Source organism: Rattus norvegicus, chromosome 5 (genome assembly GCF_036323735.1).
Source record: "Rattus norvegicus strain BN/NHsdMcwi chromosome 5, GRCr8, whole genome shotgun sequence".
NCBI lineage: Eukaryota > Metazoa > Chordata > Mammalia > Rodentia > Muridae > Rattus > Rattus norvegicus.
In genome coordinates, this window is record NC_086023.1 from 128,465,216 (window position 1) to 128,484,244 (window position 19,029).

The window sequence follows — 19,029 nt, forward strand, 5'->3', positions numbered from 1 at the left end:
CAGGTTGGCCTCAACTCAGAGATTGGCCTAATCACTTTCTGAGAATTGGGATTAAAGAGTGTACTACCATGCTCAGAAACACTTTTTATTTCCTAGACAGGAGTTCTTTGTGAGCTCTGGGTGTCCTGGAACTTTCTCTGTAGACTAGGCTGGCTTTGAACTCATGCAGATGCACCTGCCTCTGCCTCCACAGGCTGGCTTTTGCATTGTGTTTTAATGTAGATTTTTAATCACATAGGTTAAGAAAAAGGAGGCCTTAAGAAGCAAGACATACCTAAGATCATTGGCGTGGGTTTTTCAAAGAAGTAACACTTTATTATCTTTTTAACAGTCATATGTATTTGAATGGGTTTTGAGTCTTTAAAAGGTTGCTAGTGAAACCTAAATGTGATTATCGGGTAGGGTAGTTCCTGTGGGGTTCCTGACAGGATTAAAATTGATAAAATAAAAGCCTATAGGGATCTTAAAGTTAATTTTTCTTATTTTCTTTTTTGAGATTCTCAGAAAATGTCTGTGACAGGAATGAAGTCCTACTCAAGATCAGGCCTTCAGCTTTGTTCCTTGCTATTTTAACATAAAATGTCTATATATGGAAGGAATATTATCTCTGTAGCCTTCACAGTGAACATTTATTGTACTGGAAGTTTGAGGCTCCAACTGGACTCTGGGATGAGGAGCCCTTTCCACCTCCTATGTCTTTCATATCCAACTGCCTTGCCTCACATATCCAACTGGTATTTATTGTCTACCTGCTAGATGTAGGTAGAGGTGAATATGATAATCATGGTTTCTGCCCTTGAACTTCCTAGTAATTGGTAAATAAGGGTTAGGTATAGTCTGTCTTATTAGAGGGAGAAATGTGCTTAGGAAATGTACAAGGATATTTTACTTGATCTAGAACAGATTAGTATACCTGGATAATGACCTTTGAGCTGAAGTTTAAAATAGCAGTTTAAAAAGCAAAACAGGGGGGGTTGGGGATTAGCTCAGTGGTAGAGCGCTTGCCTAGCAAGGGCAAGGCCCTGGGTTCGGTCCCCAGCTCTGAAAAAAAAAAAAAAGAAAAAAGAAAAAAAAAAAGCAAAACAGGGGGTTGGGGATTTAGCTCAAGGCCCTGGGTTCGTTCCCCAGCCACGAAAAAAAAAAAAAAAAAGAAAAGAAAAACAGTAAATGTGGGACATTAAAACATCATAAAGAGGGGTTGGGGATTTAGCTCAGTGGTAGAGCGCTTGCCTAGGAAGCGCAAGGCCCTGGGTTCGGTCCCCAGCTCTGAAAAAAAAGAACCAAAAAAAAAAAAAAAAAAAAAAAGACATCATAAAGAAAGGTCTCTAGATGTGTAAGGACATGAATGAATCCAATAAGACTGAAGGAAAGAACTAGAAGGAAAATGGCATGATATGAAATCCTCATCAACTTCCTTCTTCAGAATTTGTCATTTCAAAATTATTTTTATTAAATATCTCATATACAGATTTGAATAGAGTACTTTTCTAAGTATAATGGTGTATTATTTAATTTTTCTTGAACATTGTAATACAACTAGTACATTGCCTACGTCTCAGCTCACATAACTTCTCTGAGAGGAACCCTCACCTGATCTTCCAGAAAGTCTCTGCATTCGCATAGAAGCTTTTTCATAGTTTGTTGGTAAAGTCTAATAATCTTTAAGTTTGTGTGTGTGTGTGTGTGTGTGTGTGTGTGTGTGTGTGTGTGAAAATACTCTATGACCCTTTGACTTGATACTGCCTGCATTGATTAGATATGATTGATAACTTTCTGATATACCTAAGATACCTGTCTTTGCTGCTACAGAATCATCAGCCTTTGTTAGTTTTAATGTAGATTTTTCAGAATTTATTATACTTTGTAGCACAGTAGAACAATTTTAAAAATTATTATTTTGATAAGTATTCATTTATTTATTTACTTTTGTGTGAGTGCTATCTATGGGGACCAGCAGAATCCTGGAGAGGATGTCAGGTCCCGTGGAGATTGCGTTATAAAAGCATTTGTGAGCCACTGGATGTGGGTACTGGAAACTGAAATGGGGTCCTTCACAAAATTTGTTCACTATTTTTTTTAAAGATAGGCTTTCTGTGTGTAGAGCTGGCTATCCTGGAGCTCACTCTGTAGATCAGGTTGACTTCAGAGATCCACCTGCCTCTGCCTCCTGTGTTCTGGGATTAAAGGCTTGGGCCATCACCACTTGGCTGCAGACCACAATCTTAGCCACTAAACTCTCTCACCATTTGCTGTAAAGCAGATTTTAAAATTTAATAAAATGATGTAATTATAATCTAAAAAAAATTAAAATTAGTTCTAAAAAGCTTACTAGTAAACTCCCTTGCTGTACCTTTTATTCCTTGAATCCTTTTTCCTGAAAGCACCAGTTTTTCTTTGGTTTACTTACTTAGTGCATGTTTTATTTCTCATGTGCAGAAGATAAATATTTGTTATTTCTAATTATTCTTAAGTATGAGGATATTAAAGTGGAAACTTTGTTATTGTTGTGAAATATGCTAACAGGAAAAACAAGAAGAGAGTGAACTTCGATCTCTCCCATCTCCTTCCCCTGCTCACTTGGCTGCTTTAAGTGTTGCAGTTGTTGAATTAGCAAAAGAACAAGGAATAACAGATGATGACCTCAGAATCCGCCAGGACATTGTGGAGGAAATGTCAAAGGTTATAGTGACATTTTTACCAGGTACCAGATTTGTTTTATATATTTAATTCATAGAATCAAAAATATTCTTTTACTTCTTCTTAAACTAGGGTAAATTTTACATATATATATATATCTTCTTAAAAGTAGATGAGTTTGAATGTGTTAGGAATGACCTTTTTGTACATTAAAATTTTTTTTTGTTTGTGTATATATGTGACTGCTTATGCATTGGTATATAAGTGTAGAATCAGAGGACAAGTTCTTTCCTTCTAGTGTTTGTGGTCTGGGATGTACCTCTGGTCCTTAGGCATCGAGCACCTTTACCATCTCCCTCTCTACGAACTGCTTCTGTCAAAGTATTTCCTTTTAATGGAACAAAAAGAAAGAAAGAAAGGAAATTGAATAATTTTGTAGTATGAGAAAAAGATTTTAAAATAGGTACATAGGTAATTTCTCACTAGTCAGATGTATTCTACTTTGGTCTATTATAAAAATTGTGTGTGTGTGTGAGTGTGTGTGTGTGTGTGTGTGTGTGTGTTTGTATTTGTGTTTGCGTGTGTGTGTTTGTATTTGCGTTTGCGTGTGTGTTTGTATTTGCGTTTGCGTGTGTGGGTGTGGGTGTGTGTGTCTACATATGTGCCAGGTGCCTTTAGATCATTCAGAGCCTGAGTTACAGATGGTTGTGAGCCTCTTGGTGGGATGCTGGGAACTGAACTTGGATCCACTGTAAGAGTAGCAAGTGTTCTTAACTGCTGAGCCATCTCCAGCCCCTGAGTACCATTGATTTTTGAGTGGATTTTAGTGTTTTTTTTTTAAATATTATTTTCAGTATAGACATTCTAACATTACTAAATAAAATTCTTATTGCTTAATGTTAGGGGAAAATTAGTTTAGTTTAAAGACTTTAGGGAGAATTTATTTTTGGGTTCAAGGTGTTATAAATTCAAGTTTATTCTTATATACATTTATGTGTGTAGGTTGTAGTCTATCTTCTTTTTTTAAATGTTAAGGCAAATGTATCTTAAGCAAGACATAATTTCTTACCATTCAAAGAGATGTTGGACATTTGATTAATTATAGTTACATATAGTCCTTTTGTGAGAGTCCTAAGGAATAATTACTAATTGGAAAAATGGAATTTCACTTTCTGTTATTTCTCTAATAATGTTTTTCTACCTAAATAATGCATTGAATACTGATTAGAACTGTTGAAAAGTAATCCAATATTATTTCAAATTCAGGACTTAAATTTTTATGATTTTAATAATGTAACGCTTAGACATTTTTAAGTTTGGAAAGTATACAACTAAATATGAATGTTAATTTTTTAAGAAACTGATTCTGCCTGGTCAGTACCACATGTTATTTTCACTTGTTCTTTGATGTGAGCTTTTGAAAATATGCCTTGTTTTTGTAACAGCACATATGGTAGTCTGAGAAAGTCATAGGTAACTTCTGTTTATCTTGATAGCCACAAAGTTTTTCTGTGTTTTAAGTTGCAGCATCAGTTGAATTGGAGTTGCTTCATATTTTGAAAAAGCATTTGTATTAAGTGTCTGATCCTTTCCTTAAGTTGGTTCTTATATAAATACCTAATAGAGTACATTCTGTGACAATGGCATTGCTTGAGTACTTTACTTGTTAAGTATTTTTAGACTGTTTCTAAATGAACTGTTTGAATTTGCACGCCAAACTTTTATGGTAGTTTTTTTCTCTTGTTCTTTCTTCTGGTACCATAATTGTTCTTATGGTACCATTTATTATTATTTTATAGATCAGTTAGAAAGGATGTCAGTTTTGTAAAAATCATTATGCCAGGACTAAAAGACATGAGATTGAAGTAATGTACAGTTTCCATATGTTTTTATTTACTTATTTTGATGTACATGTAAGGGGACTAGTATGAATTTGTGTGTAGTATGTGTGTGAGAGTGCCTAGTAGGTTAGAAGAGGCCATTGGATACTCTGAAACTGGAATTCCAGATGGTTGTAGCTTGCCAATGGGTGCTAGAATTGAACTCTGGTCTTCTACAAGAGCAGCAAGTGCCCCTCACTCCATAAAGATGGAGCCATCTTTATGGTTTCCAGTGCTTTGTCTGTCTGTTTTTTTTCTTTTTTTCTTTTTCTTTTTTTTTTTTTTCCCTCCGGAGCTGAGGACCGAACCCAGGGCCTTGCGCTTGCTAGGCAAGCGCTCTACCACTGAGCTAAATCCCCAACCCCTGTTTTGTTTCTTAAATACTCCTATTTACAGTTTCATACTTCATTTTCCTTTATTCCAGAATGTTCACTGAGGTTGTATGGTTCATCTCTGACAAAGTTTGCTCTGAAAAGCAGTGATGTTAATATAGATATAAAATTTCCTCCCAAGGTAAGTAATTAAAAAAGAGCCTTCTCTTAATTATTAATTAATAATTTTAATGGGTTATCTTTTTAAAGAAGGGAGGAAGGGGGAAAAAAAACCTTTCACCCATAGAGTATTACCATGAAGACTAGTTTTTAAGTTACTATTACATTTTAAATAAGAAGGGAGAGAAAAGTAATAAAAGGGAGAAATGTGTGTATTTGAGCTTGTTGACTAGTTAGTACTTCTGGTAAGTAGTACTGAAAAGTAGAAAGATTGAAACAAGAAAACCGGGTTTAAAACCTGGCTGAATAAACCCAGGAATGGAGGCGCATGCCTTTAATCCCAGCACTGGGGAGGCAGAGGCAGACAGATCTCTGTGAGTTCGAGGATAGCCAGGGCTTTGTTACAAAGAGAAACCCTGCCTTGGGGTTGGGGGTGGGAAGCAAACAAAAAAACTTGACTAAGTTAAAAACAGAGTACTTGATCTTTTTGTTTTCCTGAACTTAAAAATAGGTCTAAAAGCATTTTTTAGTTGTTTTTGGTTATTTGAGGCAGGATTTCCTAATCTACTTAGTGTATAGTTTAGGTTGTACTTGAACTTACAGTAATCTTCATGCCTCTGCCTCTTGAATGCTGCTATTATAGGTATGAAACACCACAGTGGGCCATAAAATGGTGTTTCTAAGAACTTGGGTCACATTCTGGAGTATACCATCTCTAAAGAGAAGGGGGATATGTTTTGGTGGATGTGTGGTGAGGCATGGGGGAAAGGGGTACCTCCACGGGCCCAAGCTGAGGCACCCCTTCCCCCTGAGGGACCAGCCACTCGACAATATAGTATAGAATAGAGTTTATTCATGGCATGGGAAGGGTAATTAAGGATAATTGAGACAGAGAAAGGCAGAGGGGGGGATTGGAGGGGTTGGCCATGAGCAGGTGGTTGTGTGGGGGGGAATGGGGGGAGAGAGAGGGGAGGGAATGGTGAGAGGGTAGGAGCAAGAACAGAATGGGCAAGCAGCCCCTTTTATAGTGAGTCAGGCATACCTGACTTTTGCCAGGTAACTGGGATGGAACATACTTGGCTGTTGGCCTTAGACAAAGATCCTCTGCTTCTGTCTGCCCTGTGCTTGCATAAATAAGAGTTGTTGATATAAAAGTAGAAATATTGTTCTGGTGGTTATACTTTAAAATCCATAGTATGATTTTTTAATGTTATTTTTTTATCAAATTGAATCTTCAATAATGTCCTTCTGTTTTAATGAAACTTTTTAGATGAATCATCCAGATCTTTTGATACAAGTGCTTGGAATTTTGAAAAAAAGTGGTACGTTTCCTGATTTTCCTTTTATAAAAATCTATTTTTTAAAAATGATATGCACTGTGTTGTTTACATATTGCTAGCAAAGTTAAAATTGCTACCATGTATAAGAATACTACATATACATATACATGTGTATATATTTATTTAGTAGGGTACCTGGAAATGTAATTTACATGTTGGTTAAGTTAGGTATACTGTATCAAAGTTAATAATTTAAAAATGTAAGTCTCATCTGATTTAAAAGTAGCCTTTAATGCAGTAGTCTCTCTTTTCTGCAGGATTTACTTATTTATATATTCATTTCAATGCTAAGGGCTAGGGTTTTACTGCTGTGACCAACGCAGGTCTTATAAGGACAACATTTAATTGGGGCTGGCTTACAGGTTCAGAGGTTCAGTCCATTATCATCAAGGCAGGAGCATGGCAGCATCCAGGCAGGCATGGTGCAGGAGGAGCTGAGAGTTCTATGTCTTCATCTGATGATTGCTAGGAGGGGACTGGTTTCCTAGTAGTTAAGATGAGGATCTCAAAGCCCACACCTACAGTGACACACTCCTTCCACATTTTTTTCCAACAAGGCCATACCTCCTAATAATGCCACTCTCTGGGCCAAGCATATTCAAATCACCACAGGATGGAATCCAGGGCCTTGCACCAGGCATGTGTTCTGTCAGTGAGCTACAATCACTTTTTCAGTTTTGCTTTCTGTGGTTTCAAGTAACCTTCATTCAACCACAATCTGAAAATTAAGTGGAACATTTTAAAAACAAGCAATTCCTTGTTAAAAAATACTTATTTTATGTGTATGAGTGTTTAACCTGCATGTGTGCGTGCGTGCGTGTGTGTGTGCGCGCGCCTGCCAACGTCAGAAATGGGTGTCAAGTTCTAAAGAACTAGAATTACAAATGGATGTGAGCTATCATGTGGGTGTTGTGAACTGAACCCAGGTCCTTGTTAAGAGCAAGTGCTCTAAACCACACAGCCGTTTCTCTAGCCCTTTCTCTTGTTTAAATTGCATTCTATTCCTATTAGCTTCATCCACTAGTCTCTTACTAGCTGTCTAGTTATCAGCTTATTAGACGCTCTGCAATTTCATGCACAGAAAAGTCCATGTTCATGCATCTTACTATGTCATAATTGTTCTGTTCTATTTGGTTGTTCCTGGTAATCTTTTACATTGTCTAATTTTCATAATAAAATTTGTTATGCATGTATGATTAAGAAAAACCTAGTATTTTCAGTGTTTGATACTACCTTGGGTTGCAGATATTCACTGGTGTTTTAGAAAGTATCTCCTTAAGTAAAAGGGAAATGCTCTGTTATGGGCATTTCATGTGTAAATGAAGATAAATAGGCCCATTTTCATCGTATTGAAAAGTCACTGATGAAGAAAACTAGAGGGGGTGCTGAATAAAGATGTGTATGCTTGGCTTTATTTCCACTTGTTTGTTTGCTTGTTTGCTTGAGACAGGGTCTCTACATAATCCTGGCTGTCCTGTGACCAGACTGGCTTTAAAGTAACAGAGATCCACATGTCTCTGCCTTTGGATGCTGGGTGCTGAGAGTAAAAGTGTTTGCCCACCATGCCCGGCCATTTTCTTTCTACTTGAAACAGTAATAGTAGCCTAACGTAGTCATTATGTTACGTCAACTGAATCATACCAAGTATTTTTTTCATATATTACTTGTCTGGAATGCTTTTTATTAAAAAAAGATATTTACATAGGTAAAGTACTTTGAAGCAAAATAAAAATAAGAGTATAGTATTTCAGAACAAGCCCCAGTTTGTGTATTACACTCTACTAAATCATTTGTTTTTCCTTTTTTTTTAATTATGTAGGTGTGTGTGTGTGTGTGTGTGTGTGTGTGGCAGTTGTGGTGGTGGTGGTCGTGTGGTATGGGCATGGTAGTTGTTCTTTTATACTATGTGGGTCCCTGGAATCACACTTATGTTGTTAGGCTTGGAGGCATGGGCCTTTATCTGCTAAGTTGTATTATTAGCCCATTTATGAACTTCTTGTCAACATTGTCCTGGGAAAGTAATTTATATAAGAAATAATATAGAAATATTTTAAATGAGTTGCATCTCCTAATAAATACTTGTTTTTGAATACACAAAACGTAAAAGCATATTACAAATATGAGTTAAACTTAAAAGTTTTTGCTTCTTGAGAAATATAGAGAGGTGTTCGGCCTATTCAAACTTTAAAACATTCGTCTTTGTTACATGAGAGATTATCTTGAGTTATATGTAGGTTTCAAAGCATCTGAAATTATGTTCTATTTAATATTCTCATTGTCTCCTGTAGAATCCTGCTATGTACAAGGTTGTTTTCATATTTGTGTTTCAAACCTCTCATTGTTTTTGTGTTTTAAGTTACTGCCATATTCACTGTCTATAAAGATATTTCTGACATAATGGGTTTCTAGTACATACTTTTAATCATAAATCATCCCAGCATGTACTACTGAGAAATTTCTTTTTTTTCCAAATGAAATGTCAGTCCATTTGTCTATACATAAGTGGATATTTATATTTAACTTTTAAGTTAAATTTATTTTATATACCTGTGCATGTTTGTTCCATCACATGGGTGCTAGCAATTGAACTTCTCCCAGACCCCAAAGTGGTACTTACTACATGAGGTGTACTTTGATGGTAGATCTCAGGGTAGATGCTCTCCTCCGTTATTGTCACCTTAGAAGCTTCCATTAGGCAGATTTTGGAAATATTAACAGTGTGGGGTCAAGAGTTCTACTTGAAAGCAAAGCATACTTTTACTATGACTGTAGCCCTCAAAAGTAAGTGATATGCCCTCTTGCTGTATATCCATGAAGTTTCCATATCTACTTGGAAATATTCAAACTTTTAGAGATGTTAGAAGCCCTTTCGTCTTATGGTGCTTCTGATTTTCAAACAGTATTTGACATTATAGTTGTGACTTATGTCAGATAACAAATGACACCAGTAGAGGTAAGAGATTCTTTTGTGTTCATTTTCATAATGAGAAGAGTTAGTTATTCCACGGAAGTAATGAGAGTGAATTTTAAAATGAAAATTACTACTTATACTGTTTATTACTTACTTAAAAATACTGACATTAACTTACTTTCCCCCCCTCTTATTAGCATTATATGTAGATGTGGAATCTGATTTTCATGCTAAAGTTCCTGTTGTGGTGTGCAAAGATCGGAAAAGGTTGGTAATCAAGAAAATAAAGTATTTATACAAATAAGCAAACCTTGGGCTCAGGAATGGCTTAGTGGGTAAAGTGCTTGCTGCACAAACATGAGATATGAGGACTTGAAACTGGATCTCCAGCACTGATAAAACAAGCCTAGTAATCTTATGTCTGGGAAAAACAGGAAGATCCTAGGGGCTTGCTGGACAGCCAGCCTATCCAAAATTGTGAGCTCCAGGTTTAGTGAGAGACCCTGTTTTCAATAAGAATGAAGAGAACAATAGTCACAGGCACCCCACATGTACCTCTGTTTTTGGTCATTACACATGTGTGACTAAATCTGTTCATATTTGTGAACACATACATACGCATGTATGCACGCATGCACAAACATATTCACAGCCATTTGCACAGATGCGAATCCATCCCAGGGACAGCAAGATGGTTCATTTGCCATATAAACCTTACAAACTGAATTCTATCCCTTGGATTCCAAATAAGACATTATTTATATACACATACACAATAACTCCACTTCCTCCCAAAACATACAAAGAACCAGATTTCGTGGCCAACATCTTCAAGAGAAGAAATTTTGTATTTTAGGTTTTTCAGGTTTATATGACCATACTAGTCGTCATTTATTAATGCATGCCAAATTTGTATGATCGAGAAATTGAGCTAGCAGAGAATTAAAAAATAAAATAGTCTAGGTGAAACTTTTTCCTTTCCTTTTTTTTTTTTTGTCTAAATTAATTTACCCACCCAACAATGCTAAGAGCATTTACTTTTATGTAAGTATTATATTACAGGCTGGAGAGATGGCTCAGTGGTTAAGAGCACTGACTGCTCTTCCAGAGGTCCTGAGTTCAATTCCCAGCAACCACATGGTGGCTCACAACCATCTGTAATGCGATCTGATGCCCTCTTCTGGTGTGTCTGAAAACAGCTACAGTGTACTCATATAAATAAAATAAGTAAATCTTTAAAAAAAAGTATTATTGCCCGGAAACCGGGAAAGGGAATAACACTTGAAATGTAAATAAGAAATACTCAAGTTAATAAAAAAAAAAGTATTATATTGCTCTGGACATATAAACATAAATTAAGAAATAGCCATTCAGGATAAGGTTTTATTGAATATTATAGTTGAGAGGCTAGTGAGGTGGCTTAGTGGTTAAGAGCACGACTGCCAAGCCTGAAATTTCTGAGCTTATTCTAACACATACACACAGTAAAAAGAGAGACCCAATTCCTGAAAGTTGTCTTCTCTCACATCCATATAAGGATGTACATATATATGCACACACACATACAAAAGTAATAGTGTAAGAAATACTTTTTTACAATGTAGTTTTTATTTAATTACTATGACTCATTATGTTTCTAGTCAGATGTCTGGAGGCCTGAGAGGGTAAATGTACCTTTGAAAAAGGAAAATTAGCCAGTTATGGTGGTGCATGCTTTTATAGCCTGTACTGGTGAGGCAGAGGCAGGGATCTCTATCCTTTTGAGGCCAGTCTTGTGTACATGGTGAGTCCCACCCAGACCAGCCAAGGCTACAGAGCCTTGTCTTGGGGGGGGGGGGGGGAACAGGATGCTGAATATTACTTGAGATCAACATGGGAAAAGTACAAAAATAGATGTTCTTCTGTAGATTGTTCAGTTGTTTTTCTTGTAGTTTAATAATTGTTTTTAAATTTAAAGTCAGAAGGTTCTATGGAGATCTACTTTAATGAGATTGAATGTATATGTATGAATATTTGTTTTCCATGATACATGTGTCAGTGTTAGAAGACTTCATAATCTTAGTGTTCTCCTTCAAAGCTTCGCCTGGGTTCACAGGGTAGGATCCAAGGGATCCAAGGATCTTCAGACTGGTTAACCCATCTTTCCAACCTAACTTCCTTACTTTGTAAATTGGAAAATTGAGACTGGGAGGGGATAAGCATTTGTACAAATTTATATCTTTTAAGGCAAAATCAATACTGGAAAATAGGCATTTGACTTCTAGTAGGTCACAACAAAACAGAAAACTTTTTTTTTTTTAAACATTTTATTAAACTGCCATTATGGGACATAGAGCTTCAGATTCATTTTGTTTTTTTGCTACTCCCCTTCTTCCCCCTAGATATTCTCTACTGTATTCCTCTCATTCTACTTAAGGCAGCTCCTGTTTCACTTCTACAAAAGCATGAGTCATGGATTGATAAGTAAATTCTAACCTTTAACTTGATAGCAACCACAAAATTATGAAAGCTTGAATACAAAAGTTGAGAAGTATAGCTAGTACATTTGTTTTTGTTTTTGTTTTTTTTTAATTTATTTTATCATGGACAAAGCAGAGGAGAATGAACTAGAAGTATGCTATATTGACATTGAAGATGTTAGTATTGTTGGTGGCTTGTGCTGATAATCATAGCTTGAGCTATATAGCCAGATCCTGTCCTTATTTCTCCCAAAAATGTAGGCTAAGATGTCTCCATAGATAAAGTCACTGGTCCCCAAACCTGACCATCTGAGCTTGATCTGTGGGACTTACATGAAGCAGACTACCAACTTCCCCAAATTGTCCTCTGTCTTCCACATGCACATCATGGCACACATGTGCTCATACACAATAACTAAACAGAAGACAAGTTGTACTATGACTTAAAGCAATTATTTTTAATTATATATATATCTATTTGTGCGTGCTAGGAATGAAACAAATGTCCTCTACAAGAGTAGTTCAGGGTCTAAACTACTGAGCCATTTCTCTAGTTCCTGTAATAACTGTTTTGGTTCTTAAAATACGATGACTGAAAAGGATAGCCTCTGGGGATTTTGAAGCATTCTTCTTTTAAAGGCATTAATACGGTGAAATTGTTTCTCATTCACAGTGGTTTACTATGTAGAGTAAGTGCAGGAAATGATATGGCATGTCTCACAACTGACTTACTTGCTGCTCTTGGCAAAGTGGAACCGGTCTTCACTCCCTTAGTGTTAGCTTTTCGCTATTGGGCTAAGGTAAGTGGAACAGAAGAAAATAAGTCAAGCTTTTTCTTGTTTTGACATATAAATCATAATATGTAGGAGAAAGTAGTTGTCAGCTCCCGTGGGAAATTGTGTGGCCAATTTCATCGTAGACATTAAAATAAGGTTTTATATGCATGTAATAAGTTCCTTTTTCCGTCCCTCAGTTGATGCTTGAAACTATAGATGACACTGAGCCATTATAATAGTTTTTCGTTATTCATATTTGTGATAAAGTTTAATTTATAAGTAAGAGAATAATAAAATAGGACATTTATGACAGTGCAGTACATTGAACTTGCAAATTGTTTATTTTTAGAATTTTTCACTTAATTTATTTACATTTCTCTTTCAAATTTATTTATTGAATGTGTACAGGTGCTTTTCTCAAATGTATATCTTGGGTATCTGGGACATGGGGAGGTGAGAAAAAGGGTGTTGGAGCCTCTGGTACTGGAGTTACAGACAGTTTTAATCGTCCATGTGGGTGCTGAGAATTGAATTGAGATCCTCTACAAGGACGAGTGCTGTTAATCTCCCTTTAAAGAGTAATCTCTCTCCTTCCTTCCCTCCCTCCCTCCCTTCTTCTCTCCTAGTCCTTATTTATCTGTCTGTCTGTCTATCTATCTATCTATCTATCTATCTATCTATCTATCTATCTATCTATCTATCTATCTATTTATTTGAGATAAGGTTTCTCTGTATAGTTTTGGCTGCCCCAGAACTCATCTGTAGATCAGGCTGTGTGCTGATTCGCAGAGATCCCTTTTCCTGTCTTCTGAGTGCTGGGATTAAAGGTGTGTGCCACCACTGCCCTCCTAACCATTACTTATTTTTAAAACTTTATTTTTGATTCATGCCAACACTGAGGAATGAGCTAGAGTCTTATTCATTCTAGGCAAGGGTTCTGCACTTATCTACAACTTGAGCCTACTTTTCAGTATTTTTGAACTGTACTTGACTAAGGGGAACTAGAAGTTTAGACTGTAGCACTATAAATGGGCACTATGATAATGAATCATTATATTGGTTGTTTTTTTTTTGTTTGTTTTTGTTTTTGTTTTTGTTTTCGTTTTAAGACCGTTTCTCTGTGTAGCCCTGGCTGTCTTGGAACTCACTCTTTATACCAGACTGGCTTGAACTCTCCACCTGTCTCTGCCTCCCCAGTGCTGGGATCCATGGCATACATATGGGTTACATTGGATTTTTACTTGTTCTCTTGCTAGAAGGGAAGCAAATGACTCAATACACAAAAATACTGTAAAGTGGTCCTATAATAAGTAAAATTTTCATAAATAAAAGACTTAGTAGTTGGGGAGTGATTTGGTCTTGGCTGTTCACTTGGAGAGGGGAGTTTGAACACGATTCTTCTCTCTCATCAGACATTGAACCTTATAGTTTTGGAAAAATTGTCCATGGAACTAATTCTTTATGGCACATGATATTCCCAGAGATAAGAGTTGAGCAGGACCAATTTATTTTAACACTTGGGCACTTAAGGCAGGTGTGGCAAGATGCTTACAAGTTCAAGGCTAGGCTACACAGTAAAATCCTGTATCAAAGAAGTGGGCATGTGTGCAGGAGATTGTAACATGGGTATTGAATTCTGAATGGTGAGATTTCAGATTATTTCTTAGGTTTCATCGTTGCTTGGAATTTTTTTTTTTTTTTAAACACAGTGAAGAACAAGTTACTGTGTTTTACTTGAGTGAAGAAAGCTTAATGCTAGGACTTTTTTTAATTTTTTTTTTATTTTGCAGTTGTGCTATATCGACTCCCAAACTGATGGTGGAATCCCTTCTTACTGCTTTGCTTTAATGGTGATGTTTTTTCTTCAACAAAGAAAACCCCCTCTTCTTCCTTGCTTACTTGGAAGTTGGGTAAGGATGAGTTTGCAGTGTGTGTGTGTGTGTGTGTGTGTATACGCATGAATATGTAGTTATTGAGTGTTGTACTGAAAAATTTTAAGGTAGAATTCTAGTTTTTTTTTTTTTCTCTTTTTCTTTCCTTTTTTGTTTTTAAAATAACTTTTCTGTTACCAATTTGGAATGCCTTTTTTATATAGATTGACGGCTTTGACCCAAAAAGAATGGATGACTTTCAGCTGAAGGGCATAGTAGAAGAGAAGTTTGTGAAGTGGGAGTATAATTCAAGCAGTGCAACTGAGAAAAGCTTAATTGCTGATGAAAACACAGCTAAGGCAGACCAACCAAAAGATGACACCAGGAAGACAGAGACAGACAACCAAAGTAATGCTGTGAAGGCCAAACATGGCAAAGTAAGCTTTTGGTTTGTTTTCTGCTTTTGGCTTTTCTAATATGTAGAATTTATGATACTGTCAGTGAACTACTTGACTAGCAGTAGATTGACCTCTTGATCTCATTTCTTCATCTATAAAGTGAGGAATTGATCTGGTTTAGTTTTGGTACTAAGATTAATACATTTATTTCATGTATTGTTTGAGTCTTTTTTTTTTTTGATTCTTTTTTTCGGAGCTGGAGACCGAACCCAGGGCCTTGCGCTTCCTAGGCAAGCGCTCTACCACTGAGCTAAATCCCCAACCCCGTATTGTTTGAATCTTGTCAAGTAATTTTATTTCCATTTTCATTTAAACCAGTAAAATTCCCTTTATGAGTTAAGTTTGCATTAAAGCTTAAGCATGGGGTTGGGGATTTAGCTCAGTGGTAGAGCGCTTGCCTAGTAAGCGCAAGGCCCTGGGTTAGGTCCCCAGCTCCGAAAAAAAAGAAGAAAAAAAAAAAGCTTAAGCATATTATGGATTTTGTAGTCAAATTGTGTGGAAAAGTAAGTCTTTTCTCTGTGAGGGGAAGGCTTGCTTATTTAATTAGCTCAGCACATACTTATTAATGAACTGCTGTGCTCCAAGCATTTTCCTGAGTGCTAGATAACCATAGGCAAATATACGTGAATTCTGTCCCTCAAAAGCTATTCTAAGAGTATAGATGTACTGTGCTTGAAATAATTACTCTTTTCAACACTGAATTGCACTTCCCTGATTTTCAATATTCCCAGTTAATTATCTTTATTTTTAGTTTACTGAGAATACTGAAGCAATGGAAAGAGGTCTGTAAACTCACTGTCATCTGCTGTCATTTATACTTGTTACCTTTTTCTAAAGGAACTTCTATTTTGTAATCCACTGGCATCTTCTCCATTGCCTTTTAATTAATCTAAAATAATTAAAACTATTTATTACTCTAGCATTTTAGTTATCTTCCCATTACCAGTTTTTCACTCTTTATTGAATCAAACATTTTGCTATTTCTCCCATTTTAAAGAAAAGTGTTAGGTGCCCTTCCTCCCGTCTATTGCTTGTTTTCCCTTTGTAGTAAAACTAACAGACTTGTTTATAGTATCCATTTTTATTTTTGTCTGTCTTCTTATTATCAATTTGCCAAAACATAGTATCAGCTTCTATTTGTTAAATTTCATAGGCACTTAAAATTCCCTCTTTTGATGAAGCAACATTTCCAGTTCATTATTTCCTTTGAACAATTTCAGTACACCACAATTGTTGCTGTTTAGTCTTTCTCAGTTTTCTTTGCTGATTTGTTCTTTTCCTCAAGTCAGTTAATGTTGAAGTGCTAAGCTTGATTTATGATCTTTTTCTGATTTGTCTACTTTCTTTTGATAGGCGATGCTGTCCAGTCCTTTTGATTTTAAGTGCCTTCTGTGGGATGAAAAGTACTCTGTATTTGAACTCTGTGATAATATATAACTCCCTATTTAGTGTTGCCTTAGGTATCTTTTTATGTCTAAACTCAACATTGGGTCTTACTCTCAAACTTGAAGGCTCCATGTTTCATTAATTGATAGTATTCTGTCTCTTCAAGCATCCAGTTCAAAATTTTAGAAGCATCTTTTCTTTTCTTTCATGAAAACCCTTTATCAAGTAATTCAGAAATCTTGAATCCTATTATCTTTACTTCAGAATGTATCCAAAATTCCATTCCTTTTCACCGCATCCAGTTAACCATCCTGGTCCTAGCCACTGTTACTCTGGGCTGGACTTTTGCTCTAGTCTTCAAACAGATAACCCGGCTTATGCTCCTGGTCTTTATTCACCGACACAATAATCTGAGTGATTGTTAAAAAGTCAAGTCAGACATTGCCCTGTTTCTCCTCATACAAACACAGTTCAGTTGTTTTTCATCTCATATAATACAGAAAAAAGCATATAGTCATCGGGTCACTCTTTGCTGCTTCTACATCTCTCTGTTATACTAGCTTTCAGTGTTTTTCTCTCCCCCCCCTTCCTTCCTGTGATGTTGAGAATCACCTGATTTTCTTGTTAAAGCTAGTCACCCTTTTGTATTATATATGTTTATCTGTTCCCCGTTCTTATAATACCTTTCTTTTTCAATCAGGTCAGGAGTTTTCAACAAAACTGATCTCTGACACTGAGTTTAACACTAAATTTTTTTTCTGTTCCTAGAGTCCCAGAGTCCCACCTTTGTTCCGTTCAACCTTTTATCCTCATGGCACTTAGCTGCTTCTAACTTACTATTTAATTGTTTTCTTTTCTTGGGAAGTAAACTTTTTTCCAAAGAGTATCCAAAATTATACCTTAGCGTTTAATTTTTCACTGCAGTTGTCGAAATTATCTCTGTGTTTGTAGAATAGGAGTTTGCCTTACTTGGTGTTAGTATAGTGTGGTGACTCACAGCACAGACACAGTAGGCAGTGGTCTCAGTCAGAGCCTTGCTCTGCAGTACGTGTTTCAAAAAATTGTTAATGTAGGTTTAGGTTTCAGAAACGCGAGTAAGGACGGTAACTATTATGTGTTGTAAATATGAGCTTTTCTTGTTACAACATCCCTAGCACAAATCTAGGAACATAGTAGGTATTAAAGATGTGTTTCCTGAATGTCGATTTTTTTTCTTTAGCTTTTGAAAATAGATTTTGCAACAAGGATTTGTAATATCTGTCCAGTAGTTTACAGCCTTGACTGTGCATGAGCTTCACTGTAAAGAGCTTTACAAAATTTAAAGGACTAGTGTTCTGTGTGTAATTCCAATACTTGGAAGGTTGTATCTTGCATTAGAGTCTAGCCTTTGTTACAGCATGAAGCCCTGTCTCAAGAACACACATGGACTCATAGAAACAAAGAAACAGAAAAACCTATAAGGACTGGTGATGTACCTCAGTGGCAGAGCATTTGCTTAACATTGACAAGCCCCTGGGTTCCATTCACAGTGTTCTCATTCCACATACTCAAACATAGAAAACCCTGTCCTCAGCCAAATACCCCAGATCAGTTAAATCAGATTCTTAGAAGTGATGAGGAATTTCATGCTCACTTGGTGATTATAATGTGCAGTCAAACTTGATGATCACTGGCTTAATGAAAAGAACACAGAATTCCTTGGATTTCTGTAATTCAAACTGATTGATTGCTTTTTTAAAAAAAATGTGTTTTTTGTGCCTGTTTTTGAAAATATATGCACTTAATTTTTTTTTCCAGTCTCCTTTAACATTGGAAGCACCAAATCAGGTACCCCTTGGACAGTTGTGGTTGGAGCTGCTAAAATTTTACACACTGGATTTTGCTTTGGAGGAATATGTCATATGTGTACGGATACAAGATATTTTAACTAGAGAGAACAAAAACTGGCCTAAAAGACGGATAGCAATTGAAGGTGAGATAATACGCTGTGCATATTTGTACTATTTGTGTGTGTTCCCCATCATTTAACACTGAATCCTAATCTTACTTCATTGGGTAAGATAAAGAAAATGATGATTGATGTTGACTGAGTTCCACATCAAATTCCAAGCATATAATTACGCTATGACAAAAAGCCAGATGTAGTTGCTCATGTCTGCAGTCACAGCACTTGGGGTGCTTAGGCAGGAGAATTGCTATAATGAGATTCAGTTCAGCTTAGACTACAAGAGTGAGATCCTGGTTCAGAACGGCACTATGACAAGAAATGAGTTTTTTTTTTTTTAAATGATTTATTTATTTATTTACTTATCTGTAAGTACACTGTAGAAGAGGGCGTCAGATCTCATTACAGATGGTTATGAGCCACCATGTGGTTGCTGGGATTTGAACTCAGGACCTCTGGAAGAGCAGTCAGTGCTCTTAACCACTGAGCCATCTCTCCAGCCCCAAGATTTTTTTTTTTTTAAGATTATTTTATGTATATGAGTACACTGTAGCCATCTTCAGACATACCAGAAGAGGGCATCAGATCTCATTACAGATGGTTGTGAGCCACCATGTGGTTGCTGGGAATTGAACTCAGGACCTCTGGAAGAGCAGTCAGTGCTCTTAACCTCTGAGCCATCTCTCCAGCCCAAGAAATGAGATTGTTAATGTATGTACTTGCCCTGTCCTGCAGGGCAGTCGTCCAGGGTCTGGGGTCCACCTAGGAGAGAATGAGGGACAAGAGATGCAAAGAACGGACAGCAAGTCAAGAGATCTGATGAAGCTGACAATTTTTAATTTTTCTCAGGCAGAAGATATACTGGTAGAAGCAGG

General features: G+C 36.4%; 1 protein-coding gene across 13 annotated transcripts in view; it reads left to right on the forward strand.

The window, feature by feature from the left end:
• The window catches only part of Tut4 (terminal uridylyl transferase 4), a 180,314-nt gene that overhangs the window by 110,241 nt on the left and 51,044 nt on the right, over window positions 1–19,029 (forward strand). For 12 of the 13 annotated variants that reach the window (XM_063287719.1, XM_063287722.1, XM_039109973.2 and 9 more), the window contains 8 exons: window positions 2,524–2,701; window positions 4,942–5,030; window positions 6,279–6,330; window positions 9,457–9,526; window positions 12,392–12,518; window positions 14,285–14,404; window positions 14,590–14,802; window positions 18,007–18,181. In XM_063287719.1, coding sequence (XP_063143789.1) covers window positions 2,524–2,701; window positions 4,942–5,030; window positions 6,279–6,330; window positions 9,457–9,526; window positions 12,392–12,518; window positions 14,285–14,404; window positions 14,590–14,802; window positions 18,007–18,181 — 1,024 coding nt within the window. The remainder of the gene's footprint in view (window positions 1–2,523; window positions 2,702–4,941; window positions 5,031–6,278; window positions 6,331–9,456; window positions 9,527–12,391; window positions 12,519–14,284; window positions 14,405–14,589; window positions 14,803–18,006; window positions 18,182–19,029) is intronic. The other variant, NM_001107953.1, reaches the window with a different exon arrangement.